The sequence below is a fragment of the Herpailurus yagouaroundi genome, unplaced genomic scaffold (genome assembly GCF_014898765.1).
Source record: "Herpailurus yagouaroundi ecotype Mexico unplaced genomic scaffold, PumYag 140, whole genome shotgun sequence".
NCBI classification, from domain to species: domain Eukaryota; kingdom Metazoa; phylum Chordata; class Mammalia; order Carnivora; family Felidae; genus Herpailurus; species Herpailurus yagouaroundi.
In genome coordinates, this window is record NW_024412395.1 from 33,405,230 (window position 1) to 33,429,685 (window position 24,456).

A 24,456-nucleotide genomic window follows, 5' to 3' on the forward strand; every position below is an offset into this window, starting at 1 on the left:
TCTCTACACGCACCAAGGAAAGGCCATGTGAGCACACAGTGAGCAGGTGGCCATTCATAATCCAGGAAGAGAGGTCTCACCAGGAACACAATGGGCTGGAACCTTGATCTTGGACTTTCATTTTCCAGAACTGTGACAAATAAATATACGTAGGCCACCCAGTCTGTGGTATTTTGTTATGACAACCTCAGCAGACTCGGACAGGTCCTTTCATTGTCTCCTGGAAATGCTCTCACCACCCAAGAAGCAGGGAAAACATGCATAGAAATAAAGGCAGAAGTGAAAGAGGGAACAAGAGTGTGAGGAGAGTTGGGAAGTAGCTAGGATTATGGACAAGACTAGTATGAGTACAGACCTGGGGAGATCAGGGTAGATGTATTCACACTGTAGCTCAGCAAGCAGATGCATGGCCATGATGTTCAGTTTTCATGCACTTGGGACACACACTATACACATGAAATTTTTGTCTATGGCAAGATAGTATGGTGAATAGCGTGGAACTGGAGGGCCAGACTGCCCTCCCTGAGTTCTAATCTTGGGTTTTCCATGTGATCCTGAAGAAAATATCTGGTTCCTTATCTGAAAAAGAGGAACTTGATGATACATAACTTATTGAATATATTTGTGATGGGGAATGAGTATATAAACCATTTAGAATATGTACAATTTCAGCGGTAACTATTACTTTGACAGGGTTGACCATACACTGACCTAGTTTTCATTTCCACTGTCGAATTCCTTTTAAAAATTTGTTTGAAAATAAAGGCCCGCTGTCAGTATTTCACTATTCATGGAAAAGGCATTAATGATTCCCTTCAAAAGAAAATCTGAAAAAAACAAAAAAAAATCCCAAATAGTGAATTGGCTTTGCCAATCCTGAGTTTTCATTTTTGGGTTCATTGAAATTTGTTTCCTGTGTTCCCAAGGGGGTCAGAGACAAAGAGTTTTAGAATTCACTGTTAGTCAATACTTTTAAAAAGATTTTTTAAACTCCCACCAAACACATATTTTCAACATTAGGTGAATAATGGGTTCTTCATCTTCACCCAGAGTGCTATTATAAATTCCCCAAGTTAATTCTGTAATCCCTTGAAAGGTCACTTCATTTTATTTCATTTATGACTTTTATTTCATTTATTTCAAACTTTATTTCCTTTTCACTTTTCCAGTATGTTCAACAAATGAAGACTTTACAGAAGGAAAGTACAAATTTCCACACATTTTATAACAAGCAGATTAAGGATCGTTCATGTTCAGTATGGGAAGGATGTTTTCCCCCAACGGACATCTAAGCAGCCACAGAAATCTGAGGTATTGTATAAACACTAGAATAATGACTGGCAACCATCACTCACATTGCTCTTATACGATCCCCATACACGGACGCCAGCTGTTAGGACACTCTTGAAAATTCCTTTTGCACCATCTTTATCGTAGCTTTAGAAATGTGGTGGAGCACATGTAGCTATTGCCTTGGTGTACCTGGCTGCATGTTGGAATGTTTACCACCGACCCGGCATCTATGGCTCAGTTAATGTCCATAGCAATCACACCCAGACATTTTGCATGATGACTGTCTCCCTCTACTAGATTGTAAACTCTCCGGGACAAAGATTTTTCTAGCAGTGATTCTGTTCCAAGTCTAGGAAAGTGCCAGGCACATAGTTGGTACTCAAAAATGTGTGGTCAATGAAAGAATGACATCAGTAAAAACTGGCAGATTTAAAACAGAATACTAATATCAAAATAATCCATCCAAAAGAGAATGTGAAGCTCTCAGAGTTTCAGGAGTCTTAAGGAAATGAGGCTTTTTTTTTTTTATTCCTTTTAATAAAAAATACTTCCCTGGGTTATTTCTAAATTTGCATTTGAGGCACATTTTCTAAAAGACCAGAATCTTCCAAGCAACTATTCCTAGAAAAGATTAATAGAAGTGAGAGAGACACAATTAAAGTCTTACTCAAAGTTTGAAAATCACCTTTTAGTATTTAAAGAGGCATTAATCATGATCATTAATCAATAGAAAGGAATGTTCACAGAATGCTTAGAATAAATGTTTGCTGAAGCAAGAAGTCAGAGGAGAAAAGGAAGGCATACATGCCCAGGGCTGAAGACAAAGTTTTTTTCTTTTTGGTTTAACAAATTAAAGCCGCTGGAAAAGAACAATTCACTAGAGGGAAATATTACTGTACAATCTATAAAATACTGCCAAGGTCAGCAGAACCTTAGCTGTTTTTTCTTTCTCTTTCTTTCTTTCTTCCTTTCTTTCTTTTTTTTTTTTCTGTGCCAGTCGATGTTGAGAAACAAGTTTCTCACAAGCCTGATTTAGATATTAAGCCTAGAAGTTACTCAACACCAAGGATTAGGAAAGTACTTTTATTTCCTTTACAGCTTACTGACAAGAATGAGTTACATTTTTGGTAATTCTTTTTAAATCTTTTTTCTAAGGCTATCCTATTATGTCAATGCTCTTTCATTTGTTCATTCATGCCAGCCCCTCTGGTTTTCCCCTTGGTTGGTGCTTCTGAGAATTATTTCCAAGGAACTATACCCCAAAGATTGCTAAAGCCATTTTTTAAAAAGCCACAAGGATGCAGTGTTCATATGAAGTGACTCAGCTGTACAGAAAGCTGAGTTTTGAAGTCCTACATGGAATATCTTTGGATGTTTATGGAACTCATGTGTGAGAGTTTTAGCTAAAGACTTTGAACCAACTAGATTTATGGGGACCCAGGCCACTCTGGGTTCCATGCTATTCCATGCTTACATCTTTCAAGTCCCTGGAGAAGCTCATATTGTCTCCCTGTGTTATGTAGAGATGCTGCCTTCCACAAGGGCAGTTTTTCTTGTCCTCTTTTCCACCCTTCCCTATAATTGTTATTAATAGCTAGGTCCTGGGTCATCTACCCAACTGACCTCTGAACAAAAACATGCAATCCAAGGCAGATGGCTGGGTTAGGGACTGAGGCTGGAAGTGAGGGATGGGTTGGGGGACAAAGGGCAAGAAAGCAAACAAAGCTCATAAGCAGAATTAAACGTGTGACCTGAGACTACCTCACACTGTCTCATTACTAAAGAGTTCAAGGCATTTCCATATCTTTTATCATTTAAAATTTTTTCCATGTTTTTTAATCTTATGCAGTGTCGTAGCTCTTTTTCTATGATCGAACCACTTAGTCTGGTAATACTCCATTTTCTTCTTGTGACTTGAAATTGTTATGGAAAACCTCTGATCTACGCAGATTTAGCTTTTGCCCAAGAAACTTCCACCACCAGGAAGAATCAAAAACTTCCAAAGCTTATGAGTTTAGAAAACGTGAGGCTGGATGCTCTCATCATCTCCATTAAAGAACAAAACCAAACAGCTAAACCAGGAAGTAGATAATAAAGGACAAATCATATTTAGACGAAGACATGGTTACTTTTTTATTTGAAAGAAAAACAAAAGTATGTTTTAATAAATACTGCGGAAACATTGACCAAACAAACATACAAAGTGACTTCAACATTTAAAAAAATGCAACGCAAGTTCTGCTTTATAACAGTTATAACTTATTTTCTTTTTACAATATTTAAATACAGAAAGCACTTGCCAGCTATTTTGTAATACTGCCCAAAGCATAACGCTGCATCAATCAAAGCATATTATGTTGGTAAAACGGCTGTATTTCGTGGGAAATGACTGGAATGGTATTTTCTTGCAGAGACAAAACAAAGTGCTTGTAAGACAAAGGACTGAATGTTGTAATTACCTTAATCTCCTCTTCTGCTACAATTTAATGGGAGCACAGCTTCAACACTTCAAAAATGAAGCTTTATCACTGGAAAGAAAGCTCGTTTTCAACAAGCGCCAACAATAAACAGGTCAGATCTGGTTTCTCCTCTGAAAGAAGTTCTAAAAGGAACTGGTCAAAAAATATCTGTAAACTATTTTAAATGCTGATTATTTTACGTAACAACAGCAATCAAGTATTGAACACCGGCCTTGGCTGAATCTGGTTAAGTGAGGAATCTGGGTAAGCAATCGCTCTATGGAATTGCCCTAGTGTAGTGTCAGGACTGACATCACACTTTTCTTCTAAGGATTCTCTAAAGCTTAGGTAAGAAGGTCCTTCTCTTAGAGATGTTCTTTTAAAGAAAGTGAAATAAACCAAGAGTTATCAGATGCTGTCAACTTTGGAGCTTCATCCCAAAATAATAGGCCTTTTGCTTTGTACTTTTGGTAACTTAATTCCAGACAGCTTTACTCACAAACTGTGCTTTCTGCTACTATTCCTTCATTATCTCTTCAGGTGAAAAGAGTACCTACATTTTAGATATTTTCCCCCCTTGGATCATTTTATGACGTCAAACCAAGACACCTCTCATTTGACTTTGCACTTTCATCAATGATGGCAAAAGAAATCACACACCCTCTTTTCTAAACAGCGCACAAAAATATTACATTGAGCAATTTACCACTTTTTAATGACAATCACAATGATGAACAGAACCATCAGACTGCATAAAAACGGACACCTTTTTTCTATTTGATCTATTTGATCTTTGTAGTGCTGGTCTGCATATCTTGCAAGACTCCAAAAGCCTTTCTTTAGAACCATCTCGCTCAGCTATCTTCAGGAAGGCAAGATTTCAAAGCCTTACAAACTTTTCCTCTGGATATCCCATGGGTCCTGATACAATTTCCATTTTAATGATGAGCTAGGAGGAAATTAGATCACATCCTCTAGAAAACTAAACGCTAAGGTCACAGTGCCAGTTCCCCAGTGAGGACGGTATATTAATATATACTTTTTGTAAAGGAGATTAAAACATTTAAAAATTAAATCAAAGTAGAGATCCATGAAGAGATTGTAACAAAGAAAACAAAAACGCAAGCACCATTCAGAACGTGATTCTTCTTCTTGGAGGTCCTCTCGTTCCTCTTTATCTACTTCTAGCCCATTTGAATCTCTCTTTTTTGGCATATTTTTCAAGTCACACTTCAACACTCTTCAACGTATTCACTGAACTGCCTGTTCTACATGCCGAACCTAAGGACAGGATTCCAAAAAGATGAGCATCTTTCCAAACACCTCCTAAGCCTCCAGAATACGTGACTTTGGCTGTGCGCTTCATTCAGACTTCACCTTTCTGTTTTGTTGTTTGTGTTTTTTACACTAGACTTCCTTGTCCTCATTAAAGAGACAGAGATTCACATCACAGTGCAACTCTTCGCTTTGTCTTTTCGTAAGTCCGTAGCAACTGCAGAGAGTTCTGGTCTGCTGGGCATGTGTGAGATCCGCTTTGTGGCCCTCTGTGATTTGTTCCGCTTAACGTTTTTATTTGTCTTGTTTACACATGCCAAGGTGGCAACGTGAAAAATGTCTCTGACACTATTTTCTGACTGTAAAGCTGAGCATTCAATGTAAGTGGCTGCTCCAATCTGTTTGGCCATATTTGCCCCCTGAGAAACAAAAGAATGGATTGCAATCAGCAATAAGTCCTTGGGAAAGTTATAAAGTGTCTTCCTAATACCACAGAATAATAATGCATTGCAAAACATTTCAAATATGTGAGCTGTGTTTTCCAAGTGTTGCTGAAAAAAAAAACCCCTCCAGTTTTTAAAATGCATTCTTTTGTAATAAATTATAACATATTATTTCATAAATATTTGCAGTCAAGACTCGGTCTTAAAATGTTCATGGGGCGCCTGGGTGGCTCAGTCGGTTAAGTGGCCGACTTCAGCTCAGGTCACGATCTCGCGGTCCGTGAGTTTGAGCCCCGCGTCAGGCTCTGTACTGACAGCTCAGAGCCTGGAGCCTGTTTCAGATTCTGTGTCTCCCTCTCTCTGACCCTCCCCCATTCATGCTCTGTCTCTCTCTGTCTCAAAAATAAATGTTAAAAAAAAAAATTAAAAAAAAAAAATGTTCAGTTATCATCACTCAGTAGACAGTGCTTCACTTCCCAGAGGTGTGAAAGCCTGATTTTTCTTGAGTCTAAATGGTGCTCAAAAGTAGTCAACAGGCTGCATAAAAAACAAGGGTAAGGAGTGGAATTTAGAATCAAATTTGAAATGTATGTGATTATGTCTCAGGGCCAAAATAAACTGAGGAAATGAATAACACTGTTATGAGACCTATAACTTTGGGAAACACAAAATACAGAATTTCTAAACATGGACCGGACAGACAACCAGGGAACACAGTAATAAGCATGTGTGCATCAAAATGACTTCTTTAAGTAACTAGATTTTTATTAATTGCACATGTAAGACAAACATGACTATGGTATTTAAAATGATGAATACTAAGGAAAATTCTAGCTATTTCAACATGAACTCTCTTTAGAATCTGGTTGTTAAGTTTTCAGAGAATGAAGTTCTGAAACAAATTCTTTCTGGATACTTGGGGGAGATGCCCACAGAAAGGATGAATCTCTAAAAGACAGTTTTATGCAGTGTTCTACTTTACTGACAATGTCCTTCTTAAGTATTTTATTGTTCTGCTGAGTGTAAAGTAAGATGACCTCTCTCACAGAGTATTACTGATTTGACCACATTTTCTCTTAGATCCATCTAACTTTAAACCCAGGAAGAGCTGCAGAGATATACAAACGGTAGAATATGATCCACTGTTTATATACTCAGTAACCAAATATCATGTGATTACCCTACTGAATGACAGAGCATTTCTCATTTTAAAAGATGTTTTCCAAACTCATCTTATTGATGCACACACATATCCTTATCTAATCCTTATAAAAACTACTAAACAAATATTGGAACGCTTTTTGAGAGGGTCCAGCATCAAGGTACCATCAAAATCTCAGCTGAACCCTGCCCCAGATCACTTTGCAGTCTTCACAGTCTGAGCTATCAGCTGTCATGAGGGGCTTAGATGCTCGCTGTAGGAGGCATGAGGACAAAGAACACCAGCTCTTTCCTCTGTGTTTTCAGATGGTCCATCCGGGCACATGGGTCTCAGAATGCACCTTACTCAAGGGTTTTTAACCTGGAGCTGACTACTGGTGGAGCCTTTAGAAAAGCAGCTACTTTTTCCTTTATTTATAATGAGTGATGTTCCACTTTCGTCATCCTTTTTGAAATCCACATTTATACACTGACAACATACATACCTGATCATATGACACTGGTGTCTGTCTGTGATTTGAGAGCTCTACTAATGTACTAACATCTGTCCGAAGGTCAGATTTGCAGCCAACCAGCAGCATTTTGGTGTTGGGGCAAAACTCCTGGATTTCACCTTTCCACTGAGGGTGTGGGAAGAGAGAAGCAAGATGAAAAATTAGCATAGTGCCGGCATCTATATATCAGCAAACAATTCCTCCACTGGCGGATGTCGGAAATGGAGACTCAAAAAGAACATTTGAAAGAAAATGTCACTTCAGATGAAGAAGCAAACTTGCCTGTATCTTTCGAGTAGATTATTAAGTTTTACTACTTTTTAAAGTGGATTCATTAAGGAAAACTTATGTATGTTATTATCTCTTCTCCCTCTCTGTGACTCACTACCTATCCCTAAGCAAGAAACTTGTTGGGTGGTGTCAGAAGGTAGCTCCAATAATTTCTTAATTATTGGGGTATCTCTGAAGGATAAAAGTGCCTTAGGAATAATTATATATTCTAACACATGACTGTATCCTCAGATATGTTGAGCTGGTACTTCCCAGCCTGGAAGGCTGAGAATAAGGCAGAGCCAACACAAGCACAGGTATGCATTCACAAATCCCACCAAGAAAGGCTGAACAGCCACCACGTGCCAACATTTCCAATGAGATTTCAGGGACTGGAGACAGTGTTAATAAACAGAATGGCCTGCCTTTAAGGAACTTCCATTCAAGTGACTGAATCAATACAGATCATGAAATTTACAAAGGCCCATCTCTAGGCTATCGGGAAGGCCTCTGGTCCTATAGCTGATATGCCCTTGAGTTAGTTTTAAATTGCACAAGTTGTTTAATATTTCAATTTAGTCCAATTTGGCTAGCTGTTTTCGTGACCTGACAAGACTTATTAGAGCCTCCAGAAATGCCTAGGAGGGAATTCCAGTTGTCCTCTTAAAGAGTGAACAGCTGACTTTGTGTGGTTTCATTTCCTCAAGCTTCAGATGACCATCATGATGGGAGACAGGGATTCAGAGTGTTCCCAGGAGAGCTCCGGCTCCTGGGGATGGGGGAATGGAAAGCCAAGATCAGGAACCAGGCTGGCTCTCCCAGCCCACACACACAAGTACACATTAAGTGATCTACTAAGTACTGTGGTCATTACAAAGATGATTAAGACATAGCTGTGGGGGTGCCTGGGTGGCTCAGTCGGTTAAGCATCCGACTTCGGCTTAGGTCATGATCTCACGGTTCATGGGTTTGAGGCCTGAGTCGGGCTCTGTGCTGACAGCTCAGAGCCTGGAGCCTGCTTCAGATTCTGTGTCTGCCTCTCTTTCTGCTCCTCCTCCACGCACACCCTGTCTCCCTCTCTCTCTCTCTCTCTCTTTCACACACAAACACAAATAAATAAACATTAAAAAAAAAGAAAGAAAGAAAGACATAGCTGTGGAATCCACCCAAGAGCAGGGTTGACAAAGTCATGTATATAATACTAGATAAGAGCGACATGCTGCCAGAGTCATTTAAAAGACCACTAAAGGGGACATCTCCAGATCTACAGGTGTACTTTGGGCAGACAAAAAGGTACAAACATGCTTTCCACAAGAGCCTAATTTTTCTGCCAAATCCCTCCTTCTCTCCTCCCTTCCTTCCAGAGTTATTTAGAAGCATCTACCATTTGCTAGATGACACTGGAGTTCGAACTGCAAGATGAATTGAAAAAGAAAAAAAGATCTGTCCTGCTTTATGTCACTCTAAACTCTTCGATATTCGAGGACTTAAAGACTCAATTAATCAAGACAAACCACTGCACGGGTTATCACGAGCCTTAAACTTCACACAAATGTAAAACACATTCATTAATATCTCTAAGGCCAATGTCACTATTCATTAGGTCTTAGAAGACAAAAGCAAAATAAAATAAGAGCAAGGCTTTTGATCATAAATTATGCACAACCTGATACTACATCAAGTAAAAACTCCAGTAAATAAGCAATCTCTTTGATCTACAGACAAGCGGTAGACATGTCGTTATGTTGTTCTTCAGCGGCGTAATGACTTTGGTTTCCTTCTGCGTGTCTAGCAATTGTTTACAAGCACTGAAGATAAGAAAGGTGTATTCCTGCCTGCATCTGACAAACATTAGCATTATTTGTGTTAGATAACACATTACTCAAAATTGAAAGGAGTAAAAAGAGCCTTTGATCTTTCAAGAAATTCTTATTTCGTTGAGCTAACTAACTGTGTTTGTCATGTTTGGTAAAGAGACCGAGGTGAGGGGGGGAATAAATCACCTTCAAATCCTCATTTCATAATGACATCCAAGATGAGCAGTCAAACATAATAGGGGAATGTAAACTAATAAAAACACACAAAATACAAACACATTACCTTGCTCTCAACCACGGCCTTTGTCATAGCCTTAGTGCATGGAGAAGAGGCAGGTGATCTACAGAAGGCTCTGACTCTGAAACCTCACAGCACTCAGGCCAGGACTGAGAAAACAGAGAGTGGCAAATACACGCTCATCCATGGACAAGCCTACGCCTTCTGTGACCAGCCAGGGGCTTAGTCCTAGGTTGGTGGCAGCCCAGAAACACTCCTCTCCCCCATTGGCCTCCCTAGGGCTTATGATCCATCCTACAACAGGCTCCCTTCCTCCTGACCTCCCCCTGGTTCCAGCCCGAGCTTGCTCAGGTCCCTTCTCCACCTATAGAACCTATGAACCTCCAGAGACCACATGTGTTCTCTATAGCATGTTTACAACTACTGTTTTTATCACTCTCTGATATCTATCTGATCACTCTTCACCTTGTCTAATGTCTGAAAACACACCTCCACTCCTCCTTTAACAGTACTATTTCTAATAAATAACATCATAACCAAAGCACAGCTTCTTTATCAAAACAGCTATTATTACATTCACTTCAATATATGAACTGAGGTCAAATGAAAACCTGTAAACTAAGGCACAATCTATAGGAGAAATGAAGGATGGAAAAAGAAACACATGCTTGAGTGTAATCGAATATTAATATTTTTGGCTGCACCATTTTCACCCAAAGGGTAAAGACAGAAGCTCTTTAAAGGGCATGTACTTTCTTAAAATGAAAGAACATTTTAAGCAGGTTCATGGTCAAAACTTTGACATATGTGTGTAGAAACGCTGCTGTAGTATGAGAGTGTTGTTTACAGCATTTTGATTACAAAATATACAGCAAAGTATTAACTGGAGTGTTTGAGCTCCCCCAGCCAACCCCCGTCTCTGTTTTACAGATGGGCCAGCACCGAACTGTGCCATTGTCTCCAGCACTTGCCTTTTTTAGCACACTGTCCAGAGTCTCTGGTCTACTGATGTCAAAGCAAATCAGCACGGCATCTGAATCTGGGTAAGAGAGAGGCCGAACGTTGTCATAGTAAGGAGAACCTGAGAAGAAACAAAGAAAACACATTTTCAGATAAAAATCTCATTTATTTGTCATCTACTAACTCTACCTTTTTGAGTTAAACCCCCTGAATATCACATGGCTCTATTCCCAGCTTCTCAAATTCTTAGAGAAGAATGCAAACAAGCAACAGCCCAGTGGTAGTATATTCATTTCTACCAGAAGATAAGAAGGCCTCACTGGCATCTGTCTTAAATTCAAGGGGAGGAGCACGGACTTTAAGCTGAAATCTGTAAGGTTCAGGGTCCCCGAAGGCACCTGGGTGAAGTGTAGAGTAGAAGCATGAGGAGTCAGGTGGCCTGGGGTGCAAATCTACCTTCATCACTGAAGGAGGGGGCAAGGCACATTTAGGGCTCTGTGTTTCTGATTCTTCATCCTAAAATGAAGATGACAACAATACCTACACCTGGGATTAAATGAACCCAGGCAATGACTGGGATTTAGTAAGGGACTGATAAGTCTCAACTATGGTTATGGTTGTATTGTTGCTATTACAAGCTGAGTGGTAGCAAGCACTGTAAATGGAGCTACTTCTTGGGAAAGAGACAAGACCTCAAGATCTCTCTGGTAATCAGATGGGATGAGTGGGGGAGGGAGGGAAGGGCCAGCTCGGAAAAGAGAACTGCAGTAAACACAGAGTCACCCTATCTCAGTTACACATTAGGATGAGCCACTGATTTGTGCGCTTGCTTACTTGAACTTATCCCCAAACCCTATGTGGACTCTCTTTCTGTTACAACCAAAGAATGTAATAAATGCCATATTGGTCATGTCACTTTTCTACACAGTTCCATCTCTGAGAGTGACACTGAGGCATGATGCAGGGGTCTCGGCCTGAGTTAAATCCAGGGCACCCAAAAGATTCAAGTTGCCAGCCAATTAATTTAACCACAGAAATGTCTCATTGTTTAGAAGAATTTCTATTTCTTTTAGAATCCCAAAGGATGAGCAATTACATGAAGTCAATTATTGTACAATGGTGGGACTATAAAATTAAATACAGCTTGCCAATGTTATTTATTTTTTAAAATCATTTTCAGTATACTACCATTTTACAAGCATAGCATGAAAAATCATTTTACATATATAGGTATTTGACTCCAGAGGAGAAGAAGAAAATCTAAGCTACCAAAGTTTTTTTGAAACCCAATTTCATTTTGACATCACTCTCCGTTTCTAGCAGAAAAACATGACATGTTGTCCCCTGATAAATCAAAACCTCGGTAGTCAAAGTCAGGAGGAGAGAAAGACTATAAAGAACCTTTTAAAATAATCTTTCACAATTCTATCAAAACAACATTCTTCAGGAGGCTGCTCTTGAGACCTAGAAGTTACTGTGGTTAGGGTGCATCTGGTATTCACTATGCAACCCCAGGAACTCTGTGGCCTTTTCAATAGCTGCTTTCGGGATGGACAGTGACAACTCCAGGACAGCTGTGTCTACAAGCAACGAAGTAGGGAACGTTCTAGGAACCAAGAAGAAATCTAAACCAGAATTTTTCACAAGCTGCAGTAGCTCCCTACACACATCTGGAATCAGGACTCTGGTGTTACAGAGACTGACAACTGAAAGGCATTTTTCAAAAGCTTAAAGGGTTTAGAGTTAAACAATATCAAGTCCTTTTAAAGGCATACTGGATATTAAGGCATACTAGAATGACACTGTCTCTGAAAATGAGTTGTGACTGCTTTTTCAGCCACTAGAAGAAATTTAAGGTCAAGAGAATAATTCACAAACAACTCACTAATTTAAACATTTTTGAGAGGCATCAGAAATGAGATGGCTTATCACTGTTTCTAGGTAAAATGGTTATTTCTGTATTTGTTTTGTGAAGTTCAATCTCAACCTCTCTCATTTCTGTGTTCAAAGTTAGACTTTGACTCAGCTTCCTCTGTAAATAAAGTTAGGAAATCTTTTTCAAAGTGCACGGTCAGAAAATTCCAGATTACAGAGTGGTATACAAATACCAGACACGTACACAAAGACTTCCTCTGCTCTTCCAAGTTAGTAAGATATGACATGACCCCAAATTCATAGAGTACAGCTGTCTGACAATTCTGATGGCCAGGACCCTAACAGGGCCTCAGAGATCTTTCTTGGAAATCACTCACATTACAAAAGACAACTATCTCACTGTGGCTACCTTCCAGCCTCAATCAGGCCAACTGGAATTGGATGAAAGGCATATCCAGGTGCTTTCAGAACATGACCTATGTCTGGATGAGAGTATTCTATGTAACAGAGTATACTGATCTCCCTGTACTAAGAGTTCTCTATGTTAACAATGGGAAGACCCAAAGACCATCTTTCCCAAATACAAACTTTAGGAAAGACAACCGGAGAATTACAAAGGTGCTAAAATAGAGTAACATCGGGACTACCAGTAAATTCCAGAGGAATGATTTCGGCATTTAGGTCACCAGGTGACCGCAGAGAATACTCCTTCCTCCGGTTGTGTCCTGGGTTCACCTCTCCCACCCATTTTTATGGACACAAGGAGGATCTGGCTTTGTCTTCAGCCCTCAGTCAAGGCTGGAGATTCTTGCTCACTACTTTCTTTCTTTCTTTCTTTTTTTTTTTTTTTTAATGTTTTTATTTATTTCTGAGACAGAGAGACAGAGCATGAGCAGGGTAAGGGCAGAGAGAGAGGGAGACACAGAATCCGAAGCAGGCTCCGGGCTCTGAGTTGTCAGCACAGAGCCTGCCGTGGGGCTCGAACTCACGGACTGTGAGATCATGACCTGAGCTGAAGTCGGACGCTCAACCGACTGAGCCACCCAGGAGCCCCAGTCTTGCTCACTACTTTCAAGTGAGCTGCCTTCTGTGCTCAGTGGGTATGCCCATATATCTGCAAAATATAGACAGTGAAAATGAAACAGTGTGCAACTGAAACCAAATTCTTATGGAGGTTTGTTTCCACTTTTGTTTTTATTTGGTTTAGTATTTTGAATGAAAATACATTTGTGTGTAAAGATTTTCATGGGAAGTAAAGCTCCTTGCTGGATGAAATAGAAGGGTGATTTTAAAGAGCTTTAACAAGACCCAATTAGGAACAACACTTTGATCCTGTCTTACTACTTTTGCTAATGAACGGTACTTTTAGGTCAAGAAGTGTCCAAAGGTGGTAATAAAACTGATCCTCACATTTAGTACTTATAGGTGTAATTTGTCCAACCACGAACTACAAGAGTGATTTGGCATTAAAAATAGAAAGTCCATTTCTTCATTAAATTTTTGCTAGGGTAAGGTTAGAACTTTTTTTGGATAGAAAAATCTGTCTCTATTGTTTTGTAGTAAAGGAAAAAAAAAGACAAAAGACAATACAGGATTATAAGAGAATTGTTCTACCGGGAAAAATCTAGCAATTCATCAGCGAAGCAGGACCTCCAGTTAAAAAAAAAAAAAAAAAAAAGAATCCTGTGTGATTTGACAGTGTTCACTCTGTGTTTAAGCACTTTGAATTCTTCCCTATCTATAAAGCCCATGCTACTACACAAAGGAAGTGAGAAAAGCAAAGCTGGAGAGTCAGGGTGTAATCACTGGCATCCGGGGATAACTCTCCAGCCAAGGAGAAATGAAGAGGAATTCCAGGAATGCCCCTGTGAAGTGACAAGCAACATGGAAAGGCAGAAGTGACACCAAAGTGAGGAGCAGAAAGCAAGCCGATGAAATGGACAGTATCTGCCTCGTACTCCTATATCCCTCCAGAAAAGTCTTAAAACATTCTGCTAGCCAAACGGCAAAAAAAAAAAAAAACAAAAAAAAAAACCCAAAAAACAAACAAAGTCTATAGATTTAAAAGATGCACGTGAAAAGCTTCCAGGGTAAGTGTAGAACTGAACATGGCACACAAAAGAGCGCCAATCATTATGTAGTCAAGTACTGAACTAGAACCACCATACATGGTAGGTACTGAGGTACATATGGTGGGTGCTCCAGTATCCAGGAATGTTCTCAGGCCTAATTCAGTTAGTCTAAGCTTTGCTTGTCAAATACAACTCGTTCTCAGCATGTGAAATGGTCTCCATGCATATGGGAATTTCCACATGCTGCAAGTCTCTTACACTACCTGAAACTCTTAAGCACACAGCACCATTCCAAAGTCCTTTCTAATCACCTATCAGAACACCAAAAGGAAAACTCCAGGAAACTCTATATTGTAAAGAAACAACCATGGCCCATGTGTAAAATGTGCCCACTCCCCCCCCACCCCCCCGCCCCATATAGTCAGAGGGCTTTGCTCTGGGTAAACTGGAATAAATGCACGTTTGGGGTTCTCTTGAGTTCAAGTTTGGCAAACATCAGCAAAGTTCCAAAAACGTTTTTGAAACTTCAGGTCTAACCATCTTTGTCTTCAGGATCATTAATTCTGGGTGACAGCAATACTTCCAGCCCAAGAATAGTCACCAAATGCCTCACCCAGAAACTAATTCTGCAGACACATACCTGCTTGCTTAAGTCATCCTTGCACAAAGATAGAACACACCATATATGCACATACTTAAATGTATATGTAAGAAGATTCATGCCCAAAAGGGAGGCTTTATGGAACCTTTTGCAAAACCAGTTCAAACGCTGAGGCTTTACAGGAGCTTGAGAACTGCAAACCCTTCTAGTTGAATATTTCATAATTGAAATACTCTTTTCCTTGAGCCTGAAATTGAAAAGCTTCCCCTTCCCCAAAAAGAAATCCCTACCAAGAACAGTAAAATTTGGAATGTTGTATAATTTTGGCAGAGAAAACATATTAACTTTTGGTAGTTTTAGTGACTAGCAAGAGAACATCTGTACCAGAGAGCAGCTACCATGCAAGCCTCTATGATCTGCCCAATTATTACCAGATTCCATTTCCTCATGCCGTCTCTACTCAGAGTGAAAGCTTCAAGTCAGCAATAATCTCAAGAATGTGAATCAAGTCTGGGCAGAACTTTCGTGTCTGGCTCAGTACAAGACTCTGTTGAATTCATTTTCCCAAGGAGTCTGAAGGATAAGCGCCATGCCTGTAAAAATGCAGCAAACATTCCCAGAGAGGCTATTTCCTTTATTTCTTTATAGGTTCAGATTAACAGGAATTATGAACAGATTTTATGAAAATGTGAGGGCATTTCTGTGTTGCTACAAAAATACAATCTATGTTCTCAATTTCTGGGGACAATGCAGTTACATAGTTAGAGAAGAGGTCAAAGAGGTAGAAATGATTGCTATGTTTGGGCTTTACATTAAGCTTTAGCTTAAACTTTAAACTCCTAATCTTACTGAGATACTTAAAAAATAGAAGAATAAAAATACTTTATGTAAAGTAGAACCATGGGAGGTCACAGAACTTGAGGGATAAGGGTAGACAGGCATTTTAAAAATTGCATTATCATTCTGTAACAGATTGAAGATTTTGTGTTTTATATTATACGTAAGTGTGTGATTCCTTGGAGGAGAGGCCCATGAGCAAGTCCACCTTGCCACATGCTATGTCATCAGGCTCATTTTTCAAAACCAATGTATACAACACCTGCTAAAACTTCTGAGGCAGCTTACCCTCCATCCATGTCAATGAAGTTTCTGTTTTGTCATGGGCGTCTCTGAGTAAAGTTGCCAATATATAGTAACTGAGAAGATGTTGAAAGGGCATCAGGGGCACCTGGGGCACCTGGGTGGCTCAGTCTGTTAAGTGTCAGACTCTTGATTTAGGCTTGGGTCATGATCTCACAGTTAGTGAGATCAAGCCCCATGTTGGTTTCTGTGCTGACAGCGCAGAGCCTGCTTGGGATTCTCTCTTTTCCTCTCTATCTCTGCCCCTCCCCTGCTCATGCCTGTGCATGCATGCTCTCTTTTTCAATGAATAAACATTTTTAAAAAACAAATAAAAATATAAAGGGCATCAGAATATGGCTAAGGTACTACCAGTTCAGCAGGCATAGCCACCAGCTCTCCAATGAGCTAATTGGAGAAACTACTGGTCCTTGGTGTCATATCTACATGCAGGAACTGGATTAATGAGGAAATATCTGGCTATTTCAGGTGGCATCAGAATAACTAAACTGGATATCTCACCGAAATGTGCAACTTAGCAAGAAACAAGATGGGGGGGGCGCCCCCCGGAACACACCAGACTAAATGAGATTTAAAAATAGGTCTAGAGATAGATAAGGACTTAGAAAGAGAATTTATACCTTTTTTTTTTAAAATACATGGTGGACAAATATCCAAATGTAGTTTTATATATTGCTTATTGGAAATCACCGTACAAATTCAGAGCTCTCTGTTTTGCCTTAATCCACATCTCTTACAGAGTTTCAGTGTGAAAACTGCATTGAGCCTGGTTTTGAAACACTAAGCTAGTAGGGATCATTACCACCTTATGATCTAACTGGTTTTCTGCAATTTGTCCCTTGATATTCACATCACAAGTCCTCGTGCTTCTTTGGCTTCTTTGTAAATTCTCTCTCTCCCTTTCTCTCACAAGGTCAAGTTAAGTGAGAGTTCTTCAACTTTCAGAATCTTGTTTTCACTGATAGCCCTTAAGTGTAGGCATGTTTCCAAGTGGGAGGGATGTTAAAGACTTCTTAAGAATTGAGTCAACTTCTAGAGATAAGGATGGAATTGTGGTGGGCTTCAGTGAGAATGAGTGAGAATGAGTCAGGGGGCTTGGGCTGGCCCCATGGCCCTCAATTACTCTTTGGATCTTTTTGCTGGGAGGTGAATCTAGCTTTCAAACCTTTAGATTCACCCTCCTATAAACAAGGACTGCAGTACCAAGGAGGAGGCCATTACTACCTTGCGGGCAATGTACCCTCCTGCTTTGCAATATACCCTCCCTTGCTCCCACAGCCTCTACCAGAATTCCTGCACACAGAATACCCTAAAAAGCATTTACTGGTTTTATAATCATTTCTGTAAGTCTTGCCTTGCTATGTTAATTTACATGTCAAATCACAAGAAAAGGGACCAATGAACTATTTATTTTGAAGCTGCTTTTCTGAACTAAATACATACTAATCCCCAACATTGCTGCAACACTTCTTTCTCTGTAAAGCAATATTTCAGTACAGTGCTTGCCACAAAAACCATTTTTCAAATGTGATGTATAAGGTACAAATACAATATGCATTGACTTGTGTTTGTAGAGGAGTATGTCCTCAAAGTCAGGCCAGGAGTAATTAAGATTTCTCTTTCTTCCTTTGTCCTATAAGTCTAAAAATTAAAGAAAACTATATTTTCTGTTACTCTGCTAAAAACTAATACAGGAAGTGCTAACTTTAGCACTCATGGACTAAAAGCAGCTTGCATCATGACAAGATTCAAAACGGTGTTCATGAGGCAATGGCACAGTTATTGTAGAGGAATTTTAGCAGCTGAATTGAGTAGTTTATAAGTAATAACATGCCTTAAATAAAGTGGACATTAACGTGCATTGGTTAAAAGCTGGCATGAACGATTATTACTCCCTAAATTGTGTGTGCTGAAATTACACTGCAATCAAATCACTTAGGAAAAGATATGGTGATCTTCCAATGGCTGAGTTTCCATTATTAGGAGGCATTTGGCTTCATGCTACAAACTGCCTCCGTGTTTGGCAAATGTGGCACATTCTGATATTAGAACATTCACATTCAAGATGTTAGAACTACTTTGGTCTCACTTACCACTTCAAAATGTTGAAACCATTACCCAGTGTTTTGCAGAAACTCAATGAGTGAATTTGAGAATCATTCAGAGCATTTCTGCAACTATTAACACAAATACTCATCTTATCAATGAAAAGGGAATTTTTCTCATTAAAATCAATTAAGGATGGACCGGCATCCAAAGACTACCTTTAAAAATCCCCCCTTTTAGAGAATTTATGGTGGCATTATTTAAAAGGTTTTGTTTCCTGGTGGGGTGGGGGGGGAGCTGGAATAACTTCAAGCAGCTGGCAAATTGCCATTTGTGGTTGCTCTAATTGGGGTGTGCACTGAGGGTGGGAGGGGGGAAGTGTTTCCTACCTGAGGAGGATCCAAAGGATGTATCAGCGCTAGTGATGCCTGACGAGGGAAATACACTGCAACCAGGTGGAACAGTGGACTTGAGTTCAAGAACCTGACAAAATTAGCTCAACATAGGTTGAATATTAGCTACACTAGGCAGGGAGAGCTTCCTTTTCCCCACTCCCTGCCCTACCAGGGTTCTATGACTCTTAGGAGCAGGACTATATAATAATACTGCATCTCTAAGGCTTAACAGAGAAAGCCTATTCATGGTAGGCACGGAAAGGAAGAAAGAAGGGATGGAGGGAGGGAGAGGGACAGAAAGAGACAGACAGAGAGGTGGTGAGGGAATGGAAAGAACTGTCAAGTTACTGTGCCTCAAAAAGTGGGAAAGAATTCTCTTCTCTTGGTGCAAAGAGGTCCCACATATTCTAATTCCATTTGATGTTCTTTCCTCTACCCAAATTGGCACTTTTGCCTATGCATAATTCCATGACTGCTGGGCGGGGGAAGGAGACCCCTTATGAGAAGCTGTCCAAGTACAGAAGTCAGCAAAGAGAACTGCTTTCTACGTAACAGAAGTTAGGTATACCTCATTTTTCCTATTAATCTTTAACTTTCACAAAGTTCCAGAAGGGGGGAAAAATCTGGCATTTAGGACTTTAGAGTCTTGGACTTGAATGTTCTCTCCAGAGTTAAACTGATTGATAGCAGTTGGAAAAAATAAATGTATCAGAATGCATCAGGCATATGCAATTATTTTCACAACCTGAACTAAACAAATGTCCTAGTGGGCAAAGAAAATGTCAAATATTTGTCAAAAAATAATCCTGTTTGGAAATTTGTCACAAAAACCTTGAGATGAAGTAGAAAAATGTTCAGAATTTGATATGATGAGCCGCTGATGAAGTGGCTCTTGTTAGATGCCTTTCGCTCGTGAATGATAAACCATTTTAGGTGAAAATAATCTATTTCGTAGAATTTAACCAGTACTTGGTGGCTATGCTTAGTTAACATTTCACTTCACATCAACGTAGTAGGATTCTAAATAATACCCTTGTCCCTTTTTTTTCCATTTGTATAAATCTAAATTTCAACTAAGATTTCATTACTGGCTAATTCTGCAGTGTGATGTTTTCTTAATCACGGTTTTTTCAAACCTTTATATTTGAGTTAAACATGCATAGTTTTTGTTACATTAAATAAAAATAAAAGTGATTATTTTATTACAGACTTCATTTCAGGTGATTATCTTTAATCTGATGAAAGGCAGTGTTTACAAAATTGCCATTCTTTGTGCACAGGTAATTCAGTGGTAATGAACGTCAGGGAATCTTATCTCCTTGGAAACTACGCATACAATTATTCATTTGTTCATTTAACAGATTTTCCTGGGTGACTACTGTGTGCAAGGCGTGCTACATGTGTAGCATCATCATAGGGTGTATAAACTATTGAGTTTGGATTAAATATTTGAGGATATCTGAAGTGTTATTTATCTGCACATGGGAAGCATAGCCTCACCTATAAACTGACCACATTTTGTTTGTTTTCGAGCATTTGAAAAAACAATGTGCCTTTTCTTCCCTAAAAAAAAAAAAAAAAGTCACTTTAGCTCTTTGGTCGCCTAATCTAAAATCTCCATTGGTGGTCCTGTGACTCATGGAGCATGACACAGGGGAGGCATAACCCACATTCCTGTAGGCCCAGCCATGCCTCCTCCCTCCTTCCTAACTCCACTAGGAAGCAGTGGCTCTGTTCAGAACCTGGCTTGCTTTGTAGGTGGTGAAAACCCCAGCAACGGGTGCCAGATCCATTGAGACTAAGAGCTGAAGGCAACCAACGTCCTGGGAAACAAAAAGACTTGCCTGTCTGGCATACTAAGGCCAAGAAGTATACAGCTGGGAGAGACCCTGCACATTGTCTAGCTCTGTATCTTTTCAGATGATGAAATGAGGCTCAGGGAGGTAGAGATTTGCACACAGAAAGCCCTGGTAACCAGTAGCTAAGATCTAAACACAGGTTTTTATCAAAGACGAGATCAGATTTACAGACCCCAAGACTAAAGAATTCTTATCATGCATTAGGTCCAAAGAGATTGGGGGAGGGTAAGTACCGATGCTAATTACCGGTACCATACCAGCGGTACTGCACTCTAGGTATAACAAATATCATGATATGTCTGGGAATCCAAGCCCATTAAATACTAGGCTATGTAACAATTCTGATAATAGGAGCTATTGAAATAAGAAAACACTGCAATTCTATCAACACCTTCCCCATAGTTGTGAGACCGTGTGCACACCCCGATACAGTACAGGGTGAGGTTCTGGGTTCTGCTCTCTTTGGCCAAGCTTGAGGAAGAGCCTGCCTCTCCAGGGGGTAACAGAATCAGTGCTTCTCACTGCAACCCTAGGAGCATCTGGCACCGGCCGTGAGAGGCGCTCGTGCGAGACTTCTCCTTTGCCTTTGTGCACGGACTGCCTCTGGCGACCCTGTCAGTCTGGTATCTTCCTCGTGTTCTTTAATCCCCTGAGTCCCTCGGGGCCTCCAGAGGTTAAAACCGAGGGCTGCGTGAAGCTCGCACAGTCCAGAAGCACCTCCACGAGGCCACTCCCAGCTGGGCTCAGGTCCACCTCTCGGGCCTCCCTGCCTGACGGCAACGCTTGCGTGTTGGCACTTGTGCGCTCCTCCAAGCTAGTTTCACCCGGAATTTGGCTCGGTTTGCCCGCAGCAGCCCAACTCCCGGCTAAGCTCCCAGAACTAAGCGCGGGGACCTTCAACGGCCTTCCCGGTGGCTCCTCCTCCTCCAGAGGTGTCACCCTTCTGGGAAACGGTACTCCTCCCTCTCACCCCCGCCCAGCACTGCTGGGGGTGGGCGGGAACCGGTGCCAGCCGGTGATTCCAGGTCGAGCCTCCCGCCCTCACCAAGCTTGACCCAGCCCAAACCCCTAATAGCCACGCGCTGGGAGCCTCCCCACCGCGGGGTGCCGGGCCCTCTCTACCACCGCGCGCCAGGTAGGTGGGTGGGCGCGTAGGAGGCGATAACCCGCCCTTGAACCCCAGACCCTTGAAAATAATTTACCACGACGCCAATAATTCAACTAGACAGGAAGGTCAAAGGCGAATTGTGCTGCCCGCGGCCTTATAGGCTGGCAGAAGGTGATGCAACGGGGGTCAGGAGGGAAGGGCGAGGGCCGAGGGTGGGGGGAGCGTGCGGCGGCGTGATCACTGGGGACTAGCGGGGGTGTCGGACCTACAGATTCGCGCCGAGGCTACGCGGGTGGCCGGCAGCGGGAGACAAGGGCAGGCGACCGCTCGGCCCGGTGCTGCCCGCGCCACCAGCGCATTCCTGGCAGTAGGCGTCACGAGCGCCGCGGTTGCTTGCGCTCACGTTACAATCCCTCCAAGCACTGAATACACACGTAACTGCGTCGCTTCAGGGATTTTCTCCCACCTCCCACTACTACCGCTGCGCTCCCAGCCTCTCCGACAACCATCAGGTTAGATCCCGGAGGGGCGCCCGTCGCGAGCCAGGTAGTTCTGAGGCGCCGCACGCATCTCCCCAGTACCGGGCCACCTTGGCCGCCCACAGGCGACTCCGGCATAACACCCCCACCCCCACCCTGGGCCCAGCCGCTCCCCGGCCACCTGGCTACAAGCAGTTCCCACGGCGGGGTCACCCAGCGGGCACACAGCGCCCTTCTCTCCCCCCTGCCATTCCTCCCTACCCATTGTCGTCCCCCACCCCCACCCAGAAGGGACAAATTTTTCACCGAGCGGGGACTGCGGGAATCCCACGGAAGAGGCAAAGTTAACCCAGGGGCGCCGAGTGCGCTGGTGGTGCGCGGTTGTGTGCTTGGGAGTGAGCCACGCGCGGGGTCGCGAGACCCGCCGCGCGCCCTGGAGCTGCTGGAAACCCGCCCCGAGGGCCACGCGGTCCGATGACTCTCTTACCCGAAGTGTCCCACAGGCTCAATTCTATTCTTTGTGTGTCGATTTCAAAACTGGCCGTGTAATTCTCAAACACTGTAGGGACGTAATTCTGGACAAACAAAATGGACAGAGGAAGGGAAGAGGGCAAAGAGATTATCTAAAATGTACGACACCCGCAGAACACCCTCCGAAAATCGCTTCCTCACTCCCCAATTAAAAAAAAAAAAAAAAACATATATAATGTCGCACACACCAGATCACACACTAACCACGCAGACCCCTTCCGAAACCCCTGACTCACCACCCGCACCACCCTGCTCTCCAAGACCTGAGGATCCAAACCTCCCAACCCAGGGTTCCGCACACATGACTGAACAAGTTTCAGAAGCTAACAGAATGTGAAGATGCGTCCCCTACACGCTTCCAGCTCACTTTCCCTTTCCGGGCAGTCTAGCCAGGGGGAAAGTTGTAAGAAAGACTGCTTAAAAAAAGAAAATCGGGTGACGGAGGAAAAGCAAGGAGAAGCCCAACTCAAGACGGGGGGATTCCCGAGGGCCGACCCCCTCCTCCAAGCCTCCGCCGGCCACACTCACCTCAGGGAAGCAGTCTTTGGCGAAGACATGCAGCAACGCAGTTTTCCCACACTGACTGTCTCCCACCACTACTATCTTGCATTTCACGTTCTGATTAGGATCCATGATAGATTTACTAGATAATTTCTGGCTGGCTCTTCTCTCCTTCATTGATCTTGCCTTATTTTCTCTTGGAACAGGAATTGTCTCTTAAGAGGAAAAAAATATATATATTTCTCTCTATATAAAAAACATATAAAAATAAAACGCAAAGCTGGTGGGAACTCCTGTAGCGCAGCGCAGACGAGGGGCTAGAGGAGCAGGCTCGTTACTCCCCTCCAACAAGTTTTATGCCTGACTCCACACCGCGCTTCCCAAGTCCAATTCCGATCCGACTGCTTTGTTTCACGCTCTCTGCGCGGCTTTATACGCCCGGCCTTCCAATCCTCTTTCTCAATGAGAGAAGGAAACTGATCCGCCTCCTCCCCTTTTATGGAGCCTGGGAGCAAGCGCCGTCTGGTTACAGGCGGAAAATGTAAACAGTGCGCCCTCTAGGGTGACCGTGCGGGATCTATTTCCCTACTAAGTCTAGGGCAACTTGGAGATCCCAGCGTTGCTTAGCCGATGGATAGGACGGTACAAGTCCAGAAGGAGGTGGGAAATGGGGATCTGTGCATATTGATTTTTAGTAGGATTTCTTTAAAACGTTTTGGTAGGGGCTGCTTTCCATAAGCCTCATGAACATTGATGAAAGCAAAAACATTTCTCACCCAAGTTAAAACATAGTTTAAAAACATAAGAGGCAAATCTTGGGTTGGGAAGGGTTAAGTGGTTGTTTTTTTTTTTTTTTTTTTTTTTTTTTTTTTTTTTTTTTTTTTTAAAGAAAGAAATGGTTTGTATCACGTATATAGGCCATGGAACAATAGCTAAGCCAGGCTATTTCAGAAGCGGGAACTGGCTTGTCTGGGTCACAGCAACACACTGGTTTCTGAAAGCTGTCAGTTTCAGTCACTCAGGAGAAGGCAGAAAGGTCTGGGGGTGTGGGTAGAAGAGGTGGAAACAGAGAAAAGAAGATTCTTATAACTCAGTGCAAAAACCGTTAGAGACTCAGCCCTAATGCACTAGGGACCCAAGCACACAAGGCAGCCCTTGCCCCTCTTGCAGTGAGGAGACTTGGTAGGAGGGGATCTGATCCTGACTTTATTTCCTCTATCTGTAGCCTCCCCCTCCCTAGAATCAAAGCAACTTCAGCTGTACCCAGAAAACACAAATATTCTTACTTGGAAAATGCAGGTACAACTTTCAGCTCCCTCCCCACCTCTTCTTCACATCCATCTGTCTCCCCACCCACCCCAAAAGTCTGAAAAAGGAGTAAAAATGGCCTTGCATTTGTTCTTTTTTCCCTATAAGAGGTCCTTCTTTTCTCATCTTCA

General features: G+C 41.9%; 1 protein-coding gene across 1 annotated transcript; it reads right to left on the bottom strand.

The window, feature by feature from the left end:
* Nucleotides 1–3,401: 3,401 nt before the first annotated feature.
* RND3 (Rho family GTPase 3) lies at nucleotides 3,402–23,438 on the bottom strand. Its single transcript, XM_040475026.1, has 5 exons — nucleotides 23,045–23,438; nucleotides 22,473–22,560; nucleotides 10,422–10,531; nucleotides 7,117–7,251; nucleotides 3,402–5,446 (listed from the first exon to the last, which is right to left on the bottom strand). Exons 1-5 carry the CDS (start codon nucleotides 23,192–23,194, stop codon nucleotides 5,195–5,197), a joined length of 735 nt encoding a protein of 244 aa, XP_040330960.1. The 5' UTR covers nucleotides 23,195–23,438; the 3' UTR covers nucleotides 3,402–5,194.
* Between the last annotated feature and the right edge of the window lie 1,018 nt (nucleotides 23,439–24,456).